The 24056-nt window shown below is 36.1% G+C and overlaps 1 protein-coding gene across 1 annotated transcript in view; it reads right to left on the reverse strand.

The window, feature by feature from the left end:
• The window catches only part of LOC106520335 (voltage-dependent calcium channel subunit alpha-2/delta-1), a gene marked incomplete at its 5' end in the record, with an annotated part of 59557 nt that extends 38170 nt beyond the window's left edge, over nucleotides 1–21387 (reverse strand). The window contains 5 exon segments of the mRNA XM_014012356.1: nucleotides 3749–3878; nucleotides 4782–4817; nucleotides 6650–6709; nucleotides 21003–21119; nucleotides 21306–21387. Coding sequence (XP_013867810.1) covers nucleotides 3749–3878; nucleotides 4782–4817; nucleotides 6650–6709; nucleotides 21003–21119; nucleotides 21306–21387 — 425 coding nt within the window.
• Nucleotides 21388–24056: the final 2669 nt, after the last annotated feature.

Below are 24056 nucleotides of genomic sequence, written 5' to 3' on the forward strand. Positions count from 1 at the left end.
GGGTAGGGGTGAGATTCTTGATGTGTGGGAGGAATTTGTCCAAATCGTGACTGGCAGATTTTGAAGAATAGGTGGAGATTCCTGGATGGACAGAGTTTGGCGAAACCGTGATTGGACAGATTGACATGTCTCGAAGGCAAGTTAAAAGATGACTTAATGGTAAAAGTAAAATCATTGTGAACATGTAAATATAATGTATTGACTTCAAATTTGGTGCAATTAGAACCTTCCCGCCTGGAGTTGTCGAAAAATAAATTTTATAATGAAAAATGTGGTTGGGGCTATTGTGGCTCAGACAAATTATTACACATCCCTCCTTAAGTCATTCAAATTTTGTGTGATTAGCACCTTCCTATCTTGAGTTATGACTAAAATTATTATTTATTTTTAAAAAATATAGGTGGTAAGTATATATGTGTATATATATTTGTTGTCTTTTTCTATTAAAGGGTCGCCTGTTGAGGCTGATTTTATTAAGTTCCCACCTTATCCCATATCACGCTTTATCAAAAATGTCCAATTTTCTCCACCTGAGCAAAGGCCATTTCTGGAACATTTATAGGGTATAGATCAAATTGGAAAAGGTGAAACTTCAACAACATATAAAGTATGTACTGTATCTTCAGTTTTTTTTTCTCCTAGCAATACAAAATACACACAATTGCACATATGCTAATGTCAAAGACACACTTCTGTTGTCAAATTAATTTAGTTCATTTAGTTAAATTGATATGAATATAGCTCATCCCAACTACTGTATCTCCATTCTAACACACTGTCTAAAAACAAACGTGCAAAAACTGGCTCTTCACTGGACTTGACAGAGACTGTTTCCCACATCCCCACATATACACACAAAAAACACACATACAGTTACTTCATCTCGTTCAGATTAGAATTCAGTGAAGCATAGATTTCAGAACCTCAGAATTACCATGCATACTCATTACCAGCTACCAGCAGACAGCATTCATGAGAGAAAAAGTGGGTGTGAAGAGTCATGGCAACCAGCCCAGACATTAGTCACAAAGGTATCTAAGGCAAGAAAATGACAAAGTCACAGCAAGTACAAGTATATACTACAGAAAACTTGCACTTTTACCAATAACATTAGCTGACATCTATCTAGCCCCATCACAGTCCCTCACTTATTCCTGAGCATTTGGGGTCAGAAAACAAGTCATCTGTGAAACCTTGGAACCAGGCGGCTCCACAGCAGGCCAAAATCCATGCTGTGGAAGTCACTCCATCTTCCTGCCGCTCCAAGTCACTGCTGACGCAAATTCCACTGCACACAAATAACTTTCCTGATCTAGACACAAACACGTACAGATCTAGTCTCACACGAAAACAGTAAAAGTACACAAGCACAAGTAAACGAGCAAAGTTGCAGCCTGGTGGTTAAACCACTGTGTAGTCAGACTCATGTAACTCTAACGTCATCAAGTAAACCTTTCAAGACAAAGTAAAAAGGCATCAGCTCACAAACTAAACTGTAAAAAGATCTGTAAAAGAAAAAAATATATACTGTGGCAGCTACAGTATATTTGGATGGGAGATTCAGCAGACCATCTTTAAATCACTGACATTCAGCTTGATCTCTGTTAATGTCAGAGAGACTCGAGAGAATCCAATTATTCTGAACTACTAAAGGTAAATGTCAGCACATGCTGATGAAATGATCAGAAATCTGCTTTTATTACAAGCAGACAACAAGCACTTTGTAGCCATGAACACCACAGCAGAACGTTTCCGGTTTGTAGTTCATCCTTCCTGACCTAAAGTTATTAGGATTTCTCAGTGGGAAAGAAATCAAACAAAATGCAGCACACACCAAACTTTACAGAAAACTTTATATAACAGTTCCTGCAAACAACTAAAGAAATAAGTCTGGACCATTTTATGGATAGTATTTGGCTACATACAGTATATTGTCAGTGTTTTGTGTTTAAACGGTGATGCTATTGCTCTTGAATTGGAGAACTGAGAAAATTCATAGTTTTCAGGGGAAGATAGATTCACAGTTCAGGAAAATTATGATTTATTCACTTCCTTATTGCTTGGAAAACCTTATCCCAGCATTTCCTGAAGCAGCCAGAGGCACAGGAGCTGAATTTATGCACATACGTGCTTCATGGGAACTATGTTTCTCTCACACTCTAAAAACAATCTCAGCATTTTCACATTTTTAATCAGTTACCGAAGCTTATTAGTGGTCATAAAAATACAATATAAAATCTAATTGTTGAAATGCATTACTTGCATTGCTTTACGTTTCTGTCATTTTAATGTTTTAAGCCTATTGAATGAAAGATTTTTTGCAAGGCTTGAGTCAGTGCAAGTTACATTTTGAACATTAAACAAACACATTAAAATGTACAAAATGCTGCATATGCTATATAGAGCATGACCTCTTTTGCACTGTGTAAATGGAAGTGTGTTTCAATGCACCTATTCAAATTTTAGTTTTCGGCATCACATTAAGGCACTGTGAGGGGCACATAATGAGTCATACTTGTATATTAGGAGTTAGAAAGAAAGGTTTCCAAAAAAATATAAAAACACTGCTAATTAAAAAAAGCTTTGAAACTTCAGCAGATTACAGAAAAAAATCTCTCAGCCACAGAAAATATGGTACATTTAGCTTCTCTCAATGAAAGGACAATAATTGATCTTTTGCAGCTGAAGTATTATTACCTGAACATGAACAAATATCTTCCTCTGTTCACCAAGAAAACTACCAAGATGAAAACATAGCAGCCAATATTTCACCTTTTTTTGTTTTATACAAAGTGCTTTTGCAGTAATGTTTAATCCTGTAGTCAAATTATGCTAACAAAGGTACTAAAGGCTTAGGATGTCTAAACATATAAACATATAAACGATGTTTGTTTCAACTGCATGCAGTCATGATGTCTGTTGTCTGGTTCAGATGTTATGGTGTTATATAGGATTGTGTATTGGCATAGTGAAGTGATACATATCACAACACAGGCTTCACAATATGATAAACCATATGGTAATACTGTAAGCAAGGAGATGTATTGTCCTTTAAAAGATTCATTTTTTTAAATCTCAGTTAAAGAGCACACCATGCATAGCATGCAAAGAACAATGAACAGTGACAGCTGCATTTGTATTTCACAAATCTTCTTACAACATCCATTCATTAAGCCTTAATTAAAAATCAATACAGTTCTATTAGGAATCAATACAGAATTAGGAAAAGTGTATCAATATTTTATGACACTCCAAGTGTCATTTACTAAATTCAAATCAACAAACAACAAGAAGCAGGCCCCCAAACTGTATTTTATAATAAAAAAAATCTTGGTAACTGGCGATAAAAGAAGCTAATTGAATTGTTTCAAAAGCTGATGAAATTGTTCATTTACATTACGCGAGGAAATTATGGTTTAACTAACCTGATTTATAATTTAGCACTTATTTTTGAATATAAGTTTCTTGTAAAAAAGTTTTCATTTTCATTTTAAAAAAATTCAAGTGTTTATATGGAGAAAATACTCAGAAAACAACATCAGAAATATTAACGATTGTATCTGAAGAAGATGCACCATAAACCAATCAGGTTATTTTCATGACTTGGCTAAGAACTCACAAAGTAGTTAACCTAGAGGACTGCCTCAGCTCGCATGAAGCACAATGTCGTATCAATATTTCATAATGGCTTGGTGTGTCAGCAGTTTCCATAGTTACCCCATACGTTTTTGTGTGACTCTATACTCACAGCCATCATAGATGTCAGTGGGAATGTGGACAGCCGTGTGGTTGTGATCTGTCAGGCGTTTAAATGATGGGTCCTCTTTAAAGTCTGGCCGAATCCTGTATTTTCTTCCCTCTGTCTCATTCGCATCCAGCTGAGAAAAAGAAATCAAGATGCATCCAGTAGGTTTGACTGCAGGTTCCGGATATTAAACCAAGCTCCTTGATTTTATTTGCTAAAGCATAGCCTATAATATACACTGTGATGGTTATGCTAAAAAAACACAGGACCTATTGACAAGCTGACTACTCATCCTCAACAAATCCTCTCAGACATAATTACAACGTTACAGCAATTTTCATACCCGCTTTAAAAACGAGGCGTTCTTAACTGTTCGCCAAAAGACGTCTCGGCAATTTCTTTCATATCATCAATGCTTGGGAGGAGGAGCAGCAGACATTGACACTTTTATATGGAGATTTCAAACTCGTGCTGTGCTTCTGCCAATTTACATCAATGAGCACAGCAGAGACGGGGCAAAATGAGGTGAAAAGCATGATGAGATATGAAAGAATTTTGGGTTTAGAGGTAGCAAGGTGCTGAGACGGAGAAGGAGAGAGAAGGGGGGGTTTAGTGTGAAACACTTGCTTCCTAATAAAGCAACAGCGTAGCCAGCTCATACATCTCATCTGTCAATTAGAGGAGAAGCATGGCAGAGACCTCTTCACCTGAGAGAGGGTGGGAGGAAAGATGGCAGAGAGGAAGCTAGATGGGAGGAAAAGCCCAAGGAAGAGGCAAAGGAGGGGGGTAATACAGTAAAAAAATTGCTGAGGCAATGATAGCATTAAAGGGTAAAAAAAATGTGTGAATGTGGTGAATAGTAGAAATAAGGGACATGAGGGAAGATGACACAGTGAAAAGGCATTCAAGAATAGGGGTGGGGTGTAAACCCAACATTTTATTACTCAGTTATGTTTTTAACTAATGGTGTTTAAGCAGAAACAGCGTAAATAGACTAATGATAAATGTAAAAATGAAAAAATAAAAAAGCACTTACATTATCTTTTGAATTGTAGTAGGCAATTTCATTATCCTGTAGACAAAACAACAATACAACAAATGTTATTTTTTGGTGTTGCGCAGTAATATGTTTATGTTGTCACAAATCAATTTAAGGAAATGAAAAATCTATTTTTTAATTATTTTTATTTCTGTATTAGTATTTCTTCATTTTTATTTTAACATTAGTGTGTGCTTCCAAGTAAATAAATGCTGAGCATTACTCTACTTGGACATTTTCTTGACAATAAAGTAATGACAGGCAGACATGTAAAATTAAAGACATACTCTGTAATATTTAAATGCAAATAAAAAAAATGATTTAATAAGTGTATGAAGAACTGATTTCTGATCAGACACTACATACAATAGCCATCTAAAAATAAGTTAAAACTACTAGATTAGACCCTTATTCTTTTCAAATTAATAATAATTAATAATCTGCAGTTTGACAGTTGCACTTGGTAAGACTTCTTGAAGTAAAAAAAAACAACTTCAGATTAATAAGATTAATTAATTAATTGTTTAGTATATCAGTCTAAAAACAAGATAAAAAATACTTTTTAGATGATAGAAGTCTGTAAAACTTGGTTAGAGGAACATGTTTCTGCAGTAAAACGACGTCTACTGCTCAAAAACACTATCAGATTAAATAAGATTCACTTTAAACCTGGTTGGGACCAGGTTAGTTTCTGAGCGCTTGTTACCACAGAAACACAAGTGCGTCGTTGTTAATGCAACCAATTCAAGGCTTAATTAATTCAGGTTTACACCAAAATTCCAGGTTAATCCCTTATCCTAGTTTTGTGCAACAGGCCTCTGGCATTATTTGAATGACTATTACCAAACACCACGTTTCATGCCAGAGTCTTAAGATGAGATCATCTCTCTCTAAAGCCTGAATTTTGCCTGAAACTCTCAGACTGAAGAAGTCTCTTGGAGGAGAGACGAAATGTTCCATCAGAGAAGAACCCGTCCAGAAGACCTATTCAATTTTTTTTCTTTTTGATTTTTTACCTGGATTACTGAGATGCATCAGGACATCATCTCTAGTATTATAGTTGCGTTAGACCGGTGGTTCGCAATTCTGGTCTTTATGACCTACTAACCTGCATGTTTTAGTTATTTCCCTGCTTTAGCACACTGGATTTAAATTAATGAGTGATTGACAAGCTTCTGCAGAACTTATTGGCCTGCAAAAGAGATGGAAAACAACAAAAACATGCAGGATAGTGGACCATGAGGACCAGAATCAAGAACCACTGTGTGTTAAGACAAATCACATAACATTATGTGTAATCTGATCATGCAAGATTAAACAAATGTGTCAGTGCTCACATTATGTGTTGAAAATGACTCTCAGATAAACAAAGGTTTAGTTTAATATATCTAAAACTGTCATTTTTTTCTATTGACTAATGCTTGTTAGCTGTGGCAGTCGTCTTGAATAGAGTTAAACCTAAAAGATAATCATTTGTAGAAGTGCTGATATTGACTTTGCAAGAGTTTCAATAAAACACATCCAAGATTGCTACAGAAATGAGCAAAAACATTATCACCTCTATATGCCCTTGGCGGCAGATGATAACTGTGCATCTTTCCTGGCCATGATTCACTCTTTAATAAAACAAAAGTTTGCACTATTGTAGCTCTTGAATTTGGAGACTTAATGAGTCATAACATGGTGCGTGATGGGCAATGAAGCATAATTAGGCAATAAAGATGTGATTACAGCTTCATTTAGCAATGGAGCTGTAAACCTTGTTTATGACAGGTATCTGCAAAGCAATTGCATCTATTCAAACAATAGGAGTAAAAGTAAATCTAGAGAAAATGGTGTTTTTGAGTGATTTTTTTTTTTCTTACCTCAAACTCATCTTTCCATGCATGCTCCATCTGGAATACTTCAGCAGCTGTGGCCAGTTTCTGGGGAGACAAATGTGACAGGAGTTTAGATTAGAAACTGCCTTGAGTGCAGTTTTCTTTCATTCCATCACTCATTTTAGAAAACGTGTATTAAAGAGTTGAAAACAGCGAAGAAGATACGCTTAGAAACAGAGAAAAGAAAATAATCTCAGTTGCACAACTCAAACCACATGACTTTTACTGTCCAAGCATTTTCTCTCCACTAAAGGCCACAACACTGAGTATCAGAATGTCAGACTGAAAAGGTTGAAACATAGGCAAATGTGCATATGTGTGTGGGTGTTTTTGCAAGTGTGACTAAGACAGCTTGTGAAACAAAGACGCAAAAGGGCCAGATCGCTGGATAAGGTCAAAAGCAAATGGGCTGCCAGGTGAGATGGTGTCGCTCAAATTAGATGTTTTTGAATAACCAAGTGTAAAAATTATGTGATTAACTCTGTTTTCCATGCAGACACGGTCAAATGAAAGAGAGGCTGCAATAAAAATCCAAAAGTAAACTACAAACAATGCAAACTTATACCAACTTCATGCATAATTTAGCTTCTTAAAATAACTTCAGATTTGAAGCAGAAAAGTATATAGTCCTTATTAAAACATCAGACAGTTTGAAGCTTAAATTTTAACATTTATACATAAAGTATTTGTCTCCATCTGCAAAAGCCTTGATAGAGCTTCAGCAGGTTTTTGTAATGAGCTTTCAATTTTTTTTGAAGAAGGATGAAGAAAATCAAACGGAGAAAAAAAGAAATTAAAATTACAGCAAGTCACAGTGAAAAAAGGAGTTCAGCAATCTGCATCATAATATTTATATGTGAAGTCATTTCACCATAATTGCCTCCAATTATACAAGATTTTGGTTTAATAATAAAACCGTGCACACCGAGATGGAAATGTAATATGAGATCAGTGATATCCCCGAGGCAGACAGCAGAGAAAGCAACAAATAGAAAGGAAACAGTGGATGTGTTCACCTCGGCAAATCTGCAGCATAACAGCTTTACTTGGCCCTGGCTTACTGTTTGGTAATAACAACAATGTGAAGGAAAGGTATGCTCTTGAATCAAACAGATACAAATCATAGCAGCAAACAGCAAATGAAAAAAATGAATTTGAAAATACCCATAAATATTGCTCCTCATAATCTGCATTTGGCACGTGCAAGTAAGTTTAAGTGGCATATCAACTCTAGATTAGATGATTAAAGTACGTGTCACTCTGTGTTTTATTCTGGGTGTGGGTATGTGAATGTATCTGTGTGTCTCTGACCATGAGTCTGCTGTCGGCAACGGTTCCATTCTTGATCAACAGTGCCATCTCTTTGGCCTCTGGTTCTGGGCTCTGTTCCAGACTTGTCACTGGCTAAATTTACAGCCCACTCCAGCCATAAACAAACACACACACTACCTGGATGACACCAAGTAGTGATTGGGAAATTAGTATGCCTGATGTACACCGTGCAGAAAATAGTTTGATTTCTGAATTAAGTTCCATATATTGTTTTGTGGCAATAAATTTTGTCATTCAAATTCTCAACAACTCTATAATTTCAACCTATACTTCAGAACTTTAAACAAGGAGTTTTGCAGAAAAAAAATATAAAGAATTACTATCTTAAAGGGGCAATATCATGTAAAATCAACTTTTTTTGAGTTTTATATCATTTTATGATGTTCTACTCTCATTAAAAAAAATATGCCCAAAGCCTTGCTCTGACTCAATCATGCATGTTTGAGAAATCCTGCAGCATTTTTAGGCAGCCATGCTGAGGAGCAAAACGACAGGTGGGGACCAGAAACGCCTTTGGGCGTCTGTCGGCTGTGGACATGAAAGTGCCCGCTGCGAAGCAGGAGGAGAGGAGAGCGGAAAAAGTTCAAAACTTATTTTTAGCGGCAGAACAGGTTGGGAGATGGTTGTTTGATGTTATTGATTGTTTGTTTTAAATCATCCTACAGGTTCTGACATGTTAGATAAATTTGAAGATGAGGTTTTGAAATAATCTGTGAGATTGCTCTATACGTCCGTACACCTGCAAAATGACGTTAAATCCTTTTAACTTATGGACAATCCGTACAAGTTGACATGTGTGAACTGTTCGGCTTCAGATGGATTATAATGAGCTTTTTAACTGTTGGAAATACCTCCTTGAACAGTCTCAGAATGGAGAAATATAATTTAAACCTGATTGGAGTGACAAGCTAATGGCAAGTCTGAATGTGACCTAGAACAACTAAGATTTATTTTTCTCTTCAAACAACCCCTGTCTACAAAATCCATTTGGCAGAAAGTTACTTTGGAAATGCTACATCTTGAACTGATGAGCTAATACCATCTAGTGCAAGCAGAGCTCTTTCAAACTGCATTTCTGACATTTTAAAACAAATCTAATCTCATGTATTTATTAGATATGCTTTTGATGGACAAATACTGTACTATACAGTGAAGCCCAGCAAGTTGCATTTCATGGTTTGCGGTCTCAGTCTTTCACAGTTTTTTCATGGAACCTAACTACTACTAGCTGCTTTAATCCCATAATATCACTGAAACAGAAATACAGTACAATAAGGAACATCAAATTTTCCCTCTCTTTCTTGTGCTTTTTCATGATCTTTCAAGTTAAGTTTTAAGGACAATATAATTTACTAATTTCGTAACAAATATTAACGTAATTAAGTTCCGTAAAAAAATACATGATGCATGCCCTGTGCTCATGCTCCACCCAGAGCACAGCATTTCTGCCTTCTATTCACCGTGTGGAGTGTAGCTGCTAACGGTTTAGCTCTTGTGATTTTCTTTGCTTTTTACTGCATCAAATATTTGTTTTTTTTTTCTTTTTTTCCATAATTTGCTGGTACTGTAAGAATGTAGTCCCTGTGAAAACCAGAGCTTCACTACAGTATATTCTAAATATTGCACTCCCAATTAGATTTTACATGGCTATTTGACTGAAACATTATGATACTCCTGCCAGAGGTACTACAGCTACTACTTGACCCTGCTCAGACTACTCATTAAACCAGTCACACTTAAATTTCCTTTTTCCAAATTCAGTTTATTTAAAAAGCTATCTACAACAGGCAGGATATTGTTCATGACCAAAACCCCACTTCAAAATAAAATTTGAACTATTACTTTTTTTTAAATAAAATGTTTAACAATGCAAGTGATAATAGATTATATAAATGCTGAAAAAGTTATGTAGATTTCACTGAATGGAGTGCATAAAAAAGTAGCATAGCATCATATAGCCTAAGCATGCCCACTTGATCCTAAACTTAATCACCCATAAGCAGCTCTCTCTCCTGGCTCAGTATTGACTTCAGTGATGAGAAAGAAGGTGAATTGAATACAAGCAACAGTTGTTTAGTGTCTGACATGTCATTTTTTACACAATTTGTGAGACTAATGGATAGTATAAATAGATAATGTTGATGTAAAAAAAAGTACATCCTTACATTGACAATATATAAATAAGCATGCAAATCTGTACACACACTTCTCAAGAGAGTATACCAAGAGGCTTGTTAAAAATTCATGACAGAGCTTTGACAAGGCTGCTCTCCCCTGTGGGAAATGTGGGGGAGGGTGAGAATGAGAGTGTGAGCAAGATACCTAACTACCCTCCCATTTTCCTGTACAGCTGAGCATACTCAAACACATTATCAAGTAACTCCATAGTCAGATACACTCTAAATTACAGAGTCCAGATGATGACTGCACAAGAGTGACAGTTTCTCTGAGCTAGACTATATAGTTCATTAGTGGGCTCCTGTTTCTGCCTGTTGGTTACAAGTCCGTTTTGACAAATCTGGAAGTCCAGTGTTTTACTTAACATTAGAGCATTACAGTCTCTGTTGCATGTTCCAGCTCATTAGTCTTATTTTTATTTTGTAAAAGGTTCTATGCAATAACGAGTCTACTCTTTCATTTTATGACCCCAGAGATTTGAGAAGAGCCATCACTCCTCTTCACTGTAAAACTGCATGTACTGTATACAGTGGGTATTGGGTTACTGCCATTAACCCATGCCCACAGGAAGTAGACCGGTACAAGGAATTAGTTGGAAACTGGTTGCAAATAGATGAAAAGAGCTTGATTTAATGATGGGATCTAAAGTGAAAATGTTCTGTAATATCCACAAGGCACTATTAAAACCTTTTTACTTCAAGCTAAACATAAAAAAAAAGCTTAGAAAGACTAAAATAGTATATGAACTTTAAAACATTCACTGTTATGTACGATGATACGATGACACGACTATGAATGTTAAACCCGTAGTTGGCCTGAGTTTAGTATTAGAGACCTGAAAGCCCCCCACACAGAGGGATATTTCTGCCTGACTCTCACCAGTCTTATTGTCATGCTGCCAGGGCAGTCCAGCAGCCCACCATGCATTTAGTGAGAAAGAGGAGCACAGCTTAAAGGATAGACAGGGAAGATGAGACAAGCTCTGCTAAAGCTCAAAGAGCGTCTCACACTCCCAAAGTGTGTGTATGTGTGTGCATCTCAAGGCTCCACACGCCTAAAATCAATGGCCAATTTGGAGTACACATCACCACTCCCACAGACAACAAAGCAATACTCAGAAAGGTCTAAAGATCATTAACACCCACACTCAGTGGTATCCTTCTCTTCCTTGTTTCCGTGTAGCAAGTGCATGTTCCAGAATACTGTTTTTTTTATTTGCCATGAGTCCTGTTCCAAAGGGATGACAAGAAAGCATAAATGGTGGAGAAATTGTCAGTATTACAAAAAAAAAGAGGCATCAGTGAAGATAAAACAGAACTGACTAAATCTGATCACAGTATTAGGAGTAAGCTCATTAAACCCCAGCTTATGAAAACAAATATTGGAATAATAAAAAGAGGTATGACAGGGTGTGTAAGCTTTTTCAGTCGCTGAGTATGTGCCACAAAAAAAGGACAAAGAAAATTTGTTAATTTATATCTAATAAGCAAATGTATCATATGTAAGAGGAAATAAGAGGAATTAGGAAATAGTAGGAAAAAAAGGATCACGTGATAAAAGGAGACCACGAATTAATAGCAGAGGAAATTGGTTAGTTGAATTGCAAGAACAGGAAGTGTAAGATCAGAAAACAAATAAGAAAAACAGACTGGGGATAGTGATGCGTGAAAAGAAAAGACAGGAAGCAGTTGGAAGAAGGGAAGAACACTAAAACGAGAGGGGGTGCCGATGATTTGATTTTCAAAATCTTGTTTGACAGAGATATAATGCATGGCCAGGAACAGGACAGGAGGTAAGGTTTATTAGCCTTGAGAAGCAGAGAAATAGAAACTACCGAGTAGGTCCAATGATCCACAGAGAGGCAGGCTCGACGAATAAGGGAAAGAAAGGATAACACACCGACCAAAGGTTGATGTAACTGCAGTTGCGAGAACCCATGGGAGAACCTTGCTGCTCCATTTGGCTTCCCTCTGAGGCCAGGAAATTCCCTGTTGGAAACAGTAAATCGGCAGCTGCTCCTTGTTTCATTCAATTTGGGTATTTTTTTTTAAATGCGTGCATGTCTGTGAGGTGCATCTGGTGCTCCTATTTCAAAACTGTTCAGAACTTCAAAGAAAACCTTTGCTTAAACAACAACAAAAAAAATTTCATTTGAGTGCGAGAAAAAAATTAAAATAATAAAGTTGAGACTGAGTTTATTTCTAATTAATTCACCTTTTCTTTATTTTGAAGTAACAAGCATACAAGTTGGCAGATGAATAATGAATAATACTGTTCTACATACAGTATGAACTGGGTTGTGTCTGTAGCATGGCAACAACTGAGCTATAGACGTTTCACACAGCATTTAGTTTTCTTATTAGAAATAAATAACTAACAGCTAATTGATTAATGTCCAGATAAATATCCCTTTATAGTAAAGTCACCAATAATATACCATTTGTTCCTAACAAGCAATGAACTCTCTCCTTTTGTTGGTGAGACACTTCAGTCTAAAAAACTGAAAGTCATGTTGTGATTAATGCATGACATTCCTGTTTTATTCCTGCAGAACTGTAAAATATTCCCTTTGATTTACCAAGGATCTCAATTTATCCATAAAAGTTAGGGGAAACCTGTTCTTATTTTTAACTTAGTTGCTGCTTGATTATTAGCATCATTTTTCAAGTTATCTTAGATTTGGCGTTCATCTTACTATCCTAGATTAATTAGACATTTAAAAATTCACTTGTGCATGTGAACAGCTCACCTGTTGGCACATCATAACAGATGTTAAAAGTACCTGAGGAAATCATTTAATCAGAATGACTAAATCAGATCCCCTCCTCTGCAGCGTTCAAAATGGTGCTACCCTCTCAGCTCAGTGTATTTTTTTTTTACATTGGATAGCCCCACTCACATTCAGCATTTTTCATGGAACCCACTTGGCTGAAGTTCTAAGAGGGGGCGAGAGGAGCTGAAGAGATAACTTCAGCAGACTACATGTCTGACTGATGGACATAAAAGATGACTTCATCTCAGCCACAGCACTTTTGAGAAAGGTAGCAGATAATGGTGAATGTTTTGTGACTTTCTTTCTTTTGTTTTTACTTGCTGGTGGTAAGTTTCAGTTGGCTGCACTATAATGACTTGCATACATAGAGGCAACACTCTAAATGTACTGTAGAGCCAGATCAAGTCAAATTAGAGTGAAGTGACTTGCATGTTCTTTACAAATGCAACACAATGTAAAAGGGGAACTAACAAGCTTTTCAAGGATATAAGATTTATTGCTAAGAAGCATTGTTTCAACAAATAAATAATCAAACAAACACAAATTTCAGTACTTTTTGTGCATAGTTTATAATGTAAAAAGCACTGTATTGTTGTGTGAATGAAAAACCCACTGTACTGTTATGCTTTGCAAAACATAGATGTGGTTAAAAAGGTGCAAGTGTGGTCCATATAAAGAGGCTGAAACTATTTTAGCACTCTTATAAACTATTTATGTAATAATATGTTTATATGTACAGTAGTATATTTTGCTGGTTTTGTGGGATATATAGTAATTTTTTTAGTAAACAACAAAAAGAAGAAATATTTTGGTAGACAAACTTAACAATTATTACATTTAAGCTACTTCATTTTATGCAGAGTTATAGTTTTTGCAGTGGAGACACTTGTCTCTGGGCTACCATAAGTCTAGTTAGAATCCCCATCTGCTTTACTCCCTGCTTCTGCCTTCGCCTTTCTGTCATCACTCATAAACATTCATACGAACACGAAGACAGAGACACACGCTGACACCTCTTGTCTGCCTAATTTGATCAGTGCAGAGCGGAGATGGGAGGTTGGGCAACATCTGCTCTGGAGACTGACATATCTCTGATCATATCATTGCCTCAGCTCATTACTGGGTCTGTGTGCGTGCACACACACACAGATGGATGGTCCGACACACACGCACGTGCATGAAAACATCACAATGTCACATCTTCTGCTCCACACTATAACACTGTGACAACCGGCGAGATATTAATGAAATATGGTCAAACACCTGAGGCTCAAACACTCTATTAAATATATGCAGAGATAACACATGAAGCATTTAGCACACACCTCTAGATGAATGGAACTGGAAAACTGAACCTCTTAACTTGACACTGGGATTCTGTCTTTATTAGTCATGAGTACGGGAAGATGCATTTGCTATTACAACAGTTCAAAGTGTTCCTTATTAACTGAACATATAAATGTCAAAGAACATCACAGTGCCATGATGTCTGAGACAATATTTGCAGCAAATTAAAATGATCCACCAATCAGGGACATGTTCTCCAATATAACAGCTCTTATTAAAGCTCTTTATAATCTTTTATTTTTTAATCCAAAAATCTACATATGTTATGTAAAAATATTGGCTTTTATACTAGAATTTGCAACCAGTCACCCATTGCATTTTATATGTGTTTCACATAAGCTCACAGTTTTGAGCTTGGAAGCCACATGAGTGTTTATGCAGGAGACTCTGAGCTGTTATGGTGTTCCTCCAGTGAGTAACATAACTCATTTGGTCAAAAGAAAACTCTAAATTAATTATTTATGATACAATGTGGGGACCTTGAATTACAATGATTATTAAGATTCTGCTGCTTTTGTATGACAGCAAGTGCCTTTTTGAGGTTATGTGTTACACCTTTAAAAAAATCATCCCAGCAAAGCTTTAGAACAGACTATAATGTATTGTTCACTGTTGCCGCACACTGTATGAACTAGATTTTTATCATATACCATAAAAAGGTATGTTCTCTGATACTGTGTTGGGCCATATTTAGCTTTCAGAACACTTTTATCATGCATCAAATTATTAAGTATATGTATTGTCAGAGCATTTTCGTCCAACCAAATCAACGTTGTATCACTTTATTGACGGGAGAGTCGGATCACAGCCCAGAGTCTGCTTCAGCATATCCCGAAAGATTTCCAACAGAGTTAGGTTCTGGACTTTGCAGTGTCCATTCCATTAGTGAAAATGATGTATCATGTTCCCTGAGCCGATCTTTTACTCTTTGATCTCAAATTTGGCTTTTTCAATCTACAGCGTTCTCTGGGTATCAGGGAAGTTGAAATCTATTAATGAAAAACTGTGGTAAATTCAGTATTCAGTTTGTCAGACGTAATTTTAGGGAAAGGCACTAGCTCTGGATGCTAGATTAGGTCAACATTCTTGTCTGGTAGCAATTAAACTAAATATTAATTTTTACTTGAGATGGAAATCAAATAAAATTTATTGGGGGGTGGAGGGAATGCAAAATCTACTTTTTTTGTTATGTTATTCCTTTATCAAAAACAAACCCAGAGTTGTCTTGTATGATGGATCTGCCACTTGCTACAAAGCTCTACCTATTTACACAAAGCTCCTCCCTGGAGCTCAGCCCCAGCCAAGGTCCCGCCCCACAGAGCACCCCCTACTCCTAAGCATTGTTGTGAAGTGGAAGTGTCAGAAACGGTAGGAGGTTCTTAAAGAGACAGAGGCCAGATGTGTTTAGATTGGGATTGGGATTAAGATGTAAAGTCAAATTTATTTTTGATATATACAGCATTTTCATAACAATTGAAGGTAACAGTTACTTGATTGTGGTATAGAATTAAATCATGTGCATGGAAAATACATGACACCCCCCCCCCCCCTTAATGTACACAAACATCTTCTCAGGAATCATGGGGCATGATAATGTCCAAAGTTAATTTACCAAAACTAAACTATTTGGAAATGCCATTTAAAAAAAATAATAACTGAAAATTAAAAAATACATCAGGTTGGAAACTACATGAAAACCTATTTTCTCATTGATGAGCTACAGAAAATAAACAGATGTTTTTGTATGAAGCACTTTCAAAAAATCTCAAGTACTGTTCATTTTTATTAGAAACAAAATCCCCAAACTATATTTGCAAAATCCAACTTTGAAAAAGAAAGATAAGCAATTTTGAAAAGCCACTCTTTAAGTCATAAACAGCCAGATACACAGACACCAGTTCAGATGCAAACCTTTGTCTCCCTTATAGAAAAATGGGCCACCTGAGTCCTGTTGAGTTTTACTGGTGCCGGTGGAAGTATCCTTCTAAGTAATGCTGCACACTGGCTCATTAGTCACTGGATAGAGTCCTTCACCACAGGAGATGAGATGAATTGAAGAAATACACACATGCACTGTACACCTGCACACACATGCCTTGGAGACTGTTCAAGCAGAAAAAGAAACTGCAGCAGAAGTAAAAGCTTATGGAATCAGATAATATTGTTTTTATCATAAAAGAGGTGTCAGGTGGTGAGCATCCAACACATTTTGAACTGTTTCATAACTGAAGAACATAGATCAAATCTTCCTTGTGATCAATCACATAAGATGATGATCTACCATGGGTACGCTACAATAATTACACAATATGCAGTCAAGTGTTATACAATTAGGCTGTTGGTACCGCAAAGACAGAAAAAAAAACATGTTGGGTACAGCTGGCAAAGTGTGGCCTCATGTGGTATTCAGTCATCTATTTATTAAGACTAATGCTCCACATTCGACCATTTTTTAAAAATAATGCAACACCAAACAAGTTGTGCGACTATGGGGGGAGGCGGTGTTACTAACTGATATTTGTAATACGCTCGGTTGTAGTATGTTCAAATTGGTTTGAATTGACTGTAATTTGATTTTAATTTTATCCTGTTTTGATTTTAAATGTATAATTAGCTTTGTTTTTTGTGAAGTGTTTATTTGCTTGGTTAAATAAATGCTATTTACTTAAGGAAAAAATAATTCTGATAGCAAGAAAAAATATTCAAAATTTTTGGGAAATTAAAAAAGGACAAGCTCTTTGTTCTGCACATATACAGTCCTCACAGTGTCTTTAGGGCTTATTCACTTTTGGGACAATAGTAAGATTTAAGCTTGAATTGCAAATGTGCTTTAAATGGCAGATATTTTACTGCAGCAGGAAACTGCACTGATCTTGTTTTAACTTAAATATCACAGTTTTAGTACTTGTTATACTGTACTACTTCTGTGTAAGATATGAACTTAAAAACCTATAACTCTTGTCAACCAGCAATACTACAAGGCTGTACAATAGTTGTACTTTTGTTATATTACTATGGTAGGACATAATGTGTTTTTGCATGTGTAACATATGAAGTAGTGATCTTTTTAACATGAAGAACAAAATATAAAAAATCGTAATCAAACCTTTGTATAGTTTTGTATCATATTTACAATAAATAGTTTAATTAGTAATTTGATTTAAAACAATATCCCTTTTGGAAGATATGAGTGATCAGAAAGACAAACTCTTTCAGACTTATTATTGTTTCCCTACCAAAAAAATCTATCCACAATCTGCAATGATTACAGGCAAGATGTAGGTACAGTAATACTAATTAATACAGTATTTAACTCATCGGAAACACACTGTGCAGTTTAAATGTTTATACGAAAGTGTGAATGTTTCCTGTGGAACTCAGGCCACAATCAACTTTGTAATTCCTTTTGATATGGTATAATTTCTCAATATTACACAGTCAAAGTCTCATTAATAATACATGTAACATTCTGCCACACACTTACCAAACTGTGAGTCGACACAGGTATCTAAACATCTATTTTCCCACACTTGGAGCTAGGTAAACAATGGACTCCAGAAGGTCATCCATTGTTAACATTTGAAAATTAAAAAGGAAAACAAAGTAGACAGGAACAAAGGAGGAAAGAAAGGGTGAAAGTTTAAAAACAAGTGACAGCCGAGTGGAAATGATTTCAGTGCCTTAGGCTACATCCAATTATATTGACACTGCAAGTCCTCCCAGAACTCATTTCGAAGGCATTGAACACTAAAAGAAGTCCCGACTATAATGAACATTTTCTTCTTGTATCGAGCAGGACAACTTTACAGCGAAAAGACCAGCATAAAGATTGCTGACCAAAAATGGGACATTTTCTTCAATGTTCTTATTGGAGTTTGCAATTTGGAGTTTATTACCTCTGGGAAGCTTATCAGTCTTAGAAAGACAGCAGTCAAACAAATAAACCCCTACGAAAACAATAACTTAAATATGTTTTGCTTGTTTTCCCTTCACTGTATTCTGTGCAATAGCTTTCCTGGTTATTTGTCTCTATGTCCATATATCCATCATGCCCTGATCATCTGTCCATCTTGCCTAACTTTTGTTAGACCATTTATCTCCCCATCCAAACAGAACAGAAAATCCATTATCAGTGTGCCTTTAGGATTCTTGTAAGAGAAGATGAGGCAGAAAGGTTGTAAACAGAGATGTGATCAATGAGTTAGACAACATCAGACAAAAACTGATGGTTCAACAATCAACTCCCCTATTAAAGCATTTTCATTTAATAAAATACACCAACACAGCCTACAACTATTATCCTTCTTAATAATTTAGGAAATGTGCTAGAGTCTGTTTCCAGTCTATTGCTTACTAGTCTTACCATTACTTGGAAAATGACAAAAATGCCAGAGCTTTTACTTAATATACACAAGGGAGAGACTTGGCAGGAGATGTGTTTATGAGATTTCTAAATACTCCTGTTCCATTACTAATAAGACAATAATGGGGAGGCCTTTTAAAGGCAAAGTGAAGAGCCCTATGAACTTCTTAGAAATGTAAGAAAATATTGCAAACTCTTAAGTGAGATGTGCATCGCTGACCCACTTCTGAGAAAAAGAAGGAAAAAACACTCCCCAGGGTCATACCGTAGCTTTCATTATATTATTCCCTACAGAAAATACAGTACTTTCATATTAATAATAAGAAGAATCTTAGTCCCTCTTTTCAACTTTCTTTTTAAACATAAATTTTCCTGCTTTTTATTTCACATTCATTAATAATTTCACCAATTTACCATTGCTAAAATGTTCACATCAAGAAATGTTAAGAACTGTGTAGAAAATAAATGCACAAATGTTTTGAAGTTTTCTAAAATGCAACAGGATATATTTGTTGTTTAACCTGAAGAGGCCTAAAATTGTATTGTGTGACCGACCAACTTTATATTTATATATTATACAGTATATACATACACACATAGCAACAACATGTTCAAAAGTTATAGGAATAAATTGTTATTTATCACCTGTTACCAAAAGGCAAAATATGATAGTGTCTGTGCCTGCATCTGCTTTTGCAAGTGTTCAGTCTTCTATAGTGTTAGCAAAATGCATCTTGAATTGTAACTTTGAGAAAGTCAGTGGAGCTGACCAATTCATGATGGTGACGAGCAGTAGGACACTATTGTGGTAAAACTCAGTATTGAAATATGGTGCAGTATTTAAAAATTATGACACTCTGGAGCCTAATCCCATGACCTGTTTCAATCACCCAAGCCTGGAAGATATGTCTTCACTGAGACTCTGTTTCAATTTGTGTCGAAAGCAGAGATTTCCAAACACCAGCTTTTAAATTGTGTTGATAGGCCAACTAAAACCACAGTTATGATAATTAACATTAACCACTTTTTTTCTGAACATGACTGTCCTTATTTGATGCATGTTGCAGCAGCAGGCAGAAGAAAGCATGGTAGTCTCATGGAAAAATAAAACATTTCAATCCGCAGTAATCTACAGAAGAAAATAGAATGACGCACATGTTGAATGAAGTTGGATGGAGAGATGAGGGGAGTGGACAAAGTAACTAATCATGCCACATATCATACACCCCTCTCCCTGACCCTTTCTGCCCTGCCTTGGTTATACCCTATATCATAATATTGTCTAAAGATTATGTTGTTATGAAAAAGATCAATACGGCCCAACTACAGTCAATTAACATTAGGATACATAAAAATAGCAAATATATGTTGCAATAGCTAAGGCTAATTCAGAACAGATACTTTGAGTGCTAACAGAACACATGCGATTGTGCAATAATGAATAAAGAAACATGATAGTTTCAGGATTGGACCAAAACAACTAGCACTCCATCATTTCTCAACATAAGATGGTTTAGTTTAAAATTCGGACAAAGAAGGCAGTGGGCAATATGAATTACTTCAAAGCACGCTAGATCATTAAAATCTGTAACTTCTGTGTAACAGTAGCAGTTCTTAAATGTAGGACTTCACAAAAAAAAAAACAACAAAGTTTCATGTTGTGCTCTTTACTTGATCTGATCTTCTCTGCCATATATTTGGCCTTTCCTCTAAAACAGTTCCAGTGCTTTTACTGGGCCAGTTTAAAACAGAAATAAATTGCTATAGGTTAGGACCTATAGCAATTTATTTCTGTTTCTATCAGAATAGCATCAGCTCCATCCCTGTAAGCCTGAAAGCACCAACTTTTTGCTGGGGCAGAGCCTGTTAATTGTCTAGTTCATTGTATCCAAGAGAAAACAATTAAAATCTGAGCATCCGCATGCATGTGTAGTCAGTGCAGCAGTGAAGACACATGAGAGCTTTATTTCTCAAACATTTGTTTAATATGTTAATATCAGCAATTATGTTTCTGTTTGCTGGAGAAGGTACTTAGGCACCACATGGCATTCTTCTCCCAACTTTTTTTAAAGATCATTTGTATTCATGTTTTTATGACACTTGTTTTTGAGCAAAGGGTTTTTTGTAGAGGTTTAGTCAAGTCCCAATGGAAAGACTTTAAACAAGAACAATTAAATGCCACAATGGTCACAACGCCACATTGCACTTCTTACCGTGTACAAGAGGAACAGATGGAAAACTCTTATCCATCATGGTTCTTGTTAAAACATTTACTCTGTACAGCGTCAACATCTACATAAACTCGCAAACTGACAGTTGGTTTCCCTCAGAGAAGCGAGTCTTACCTCCAAGGCAGCAGACCTTTTCCGCAGCAGCTGTTCAATGTTCCTGGCTGCTCTGGCCACCAGCTTGTCTGCATCATTTTGCTCCACAGTGTAGAGGTGCTGGTTCCTCAAAAAAATCTGGATAATTGGAAAGTAATCAATCACATGTGGAAATTCTGGATTATACATAAAGATCGACTGATTTAGAGGAGTGACATTTTAAACAATCAGCTTTGTCAAATTATATAATGGACAACATAATCTGATAATTAAGTAAGGCTTTCCCTATGAAAGTATATTTAAAGTTTTTAGGAGTGTTTATACCTGAGAGAGATGCTTCCCGGCTGTGGCTGTATCTGCCAGGGTGACGAGCTCTTTCTGCATCTGATCAACCCATTCTTTAACCCTGAGGGACAAAACGATGCACACGATCAATCTTGTGACTGAAACGTTAGCAGTTTAGAACCGACATCTCAGGCATTTCAAAGCACAATTAAACTGCCAATCATGCAGTTTCACATCTGTCCTGTGACATGAACATCCAGTCGTATAACATGAAACCAACCAGAAACAAATACAATCCCTACTTTTGGTCAAGCTGGATGTCGCCCAATCTAATGCAAACGGCCAGGAACAAACACAACAGAATTTAATAAAGCATGTGTCACTGGTTGATCCAATTTCCTTAAGAGTTCAAACAAAAAGTCAACTCATCAGATAGGTGTCAGTTATCGTGAAAGGGGGGCATAAATTTGAAGGGACAGGTGGGATGTGGGAGGTAGCCCCGATCATGTTGTTTGAATCAAAAACCTTTGCCTCAGTTTCAACATCCTGGTGCCACACATTTTAAGCCATTCAGATAGGACACTTAGTGACTTGCTTGAGTCAAAAAAGTTTTCTAAACTGGTTTAAGTTTGTCACCCTCTGGATTATACACATAGTATTGTCATAAATTAGTTGTTTTTTAGTCATTTTGCCAAAAGCACAATAACCCTCCCTCCCGTAAGATGAAAATGACAAGAGGATGATGACAGTGACATTGTAACAAATAATTATAGTCATGTTTTTCCAAAGATGGACCTCAATAAAAGGAAGAGCTTTGTGTGCCACCAGATAAGGGTTAGGCAATATTGGCAAAAAAAAAATCACAGTTAATTCTGGCATTTGGCTCACAACGATTATTATGATGATTAATAGATGATAATCATACCTGCATGTTTTTTAAACTCTAAATCACTTTGTATTTGAAAAAGTAGACTTACAAATAATCAGTCAAATTAATTTCTTGCTTTTAACATGTTAAAATGATATTGTGGATTTAAACCCACCTTTTCCACAATGTGGAGTGTCAACATATAGTAGCGCAGTGTGTCACGAGTTCACACAGAAATACGACACCATGTGACACTAATCATAGTAATAGCAAAGTGGCATATAGGAATCAATAGTAGGCTTGAGCAGTATGATAGTATTTTGGTATACTATGGAAAATTACAAATTTACAGTTTTCACACACTCAAAAGGAGTGGGCAGAAGTATACTTATATTAGCCCACCTCTTCTCCTGCAACCTTATTCCCATCACTTCTTATTTATCAAAATAATTATTAATTACTTAAAAACTGAATGCATCCAACAACAGTGTCACCTGCAATTCCTTTTTACTTTGAAACCATTTCAAACTTGACAGTTTTCTTTCAAGATTAAACAGTTTACGTTAAAAGTTTGCCCTTAAAACCTGTTGTTTATGTTGAAGAGAAAAAATGGTGATATTGTATTTTGCAACAATATCAATAAATATTTTCATTGAATCGAATCAAATCAAATCGTGATTAATCGATTCAGAACTTTATGAATCGAAATCAAATCGAGTTAGAGAATTGGCCACGATACCCAACCCTAGTAAAGTGAGGTGAAGCACCAAATTTCCACAAGGCTGCTATGGAAACTGGGACATAAATATTCTAGGTTTTTTTCAGAAGATACCCCATAGAATTACTGAGGCATATTTTGATCACCTCAGTCCATTCAGAAGACAAAAAGGAGGAGTGTGAGTGACATAGTCACCCCTGCTTTATAAAATAATTGCAGTCACCCCCTTCACCGATCTACACATCTCCTCTCTCCAATCAGGCACAATTTATTTTTTGTGTCTTCATCTGGCACCCCCTCTGCCGCTTATGTAGTGTATGCAAGTTTACAAAATTTACAGAGTAAAAACAATACAAAAAAAAACTTGATAGATCCAAAAATCTGCAGTGCCCTGAGAGTGTCCTGAGGTGTCGCTAGCTGAAAGAGGGCATTGTAAAACTGAACAGGGTGTCGTTATGATGCCCCTCTAGCCACTTGCCTGATGTAAATGCTCACAAGCAGCTGTTTCTCTGTTAATTAATATACTGTGGCATGAAAAAGATCAGTAGCACCCAACTCCAAGTGATGTCAGTTTCACTGATGCAAAATTGCACACAATTTGATTTTGCCCTACCCTAATCCAGATGCATTACCTCACAATTTCATGTTTTCCTGCAAACAATGCATTTATTGTGCAGAAACATAAATATACTAACTGCTTAACATTTTAACAGTGACTTAGTTCCAATCCTTCCCAACGATAAAGAAGTATACATACAAAAAATATATATATGAGGGTTACTATTCATATTGCAAATGGATATTCTTGAAAACTGTCACTATAATGCCAAATATATATGCAGAAGTGAGTGCAAATGATATAGTGTGATGCTAAGAGAGTGGGAAAAGGAAAAAAAAGGATCTGAGAAGTTGGAAACAAAAAGTACAGATAGATGCGCAAGAGACTCACAAAACATGGTGGATGAGAAAAGTTCAGAGACAGGAGAAATATGAGACCTTTTGCAAGAGAGCAAGCACCCGAGGGGATAACACTTTGTGAAAAAGCTTAGCAGATGCAAAGTGAAAGTCAAAATATGTATATTGATGTTTGCTGCTCCAATTTTTGACTCTCAACAAAAGAGTTTAAACTCTGGAATTTCTTTGGAAAACGCAATACTATTCTAAAAAAGTCTATGTACCGTAATCTCATGTGTGACACAAGGGG

This window comes from Austrofundulus limnaeus, unplaced genomic scaffold (genome assembly GCF_001266775.1).
Source record: "Austrofundulus limnaeus strain Quisiro unplaced genomic scaffold, Austrofundulus_limnaeus-1.0 Scaffold90, whole genome shotgun sequence".
Lineage (NCBI taxonomy): Eukaryota > Metazoa > Chordata > Actinopteri > Cyprinodontiformes > Rivulidae > Austrofundulus > Austrofundulus limnaeus.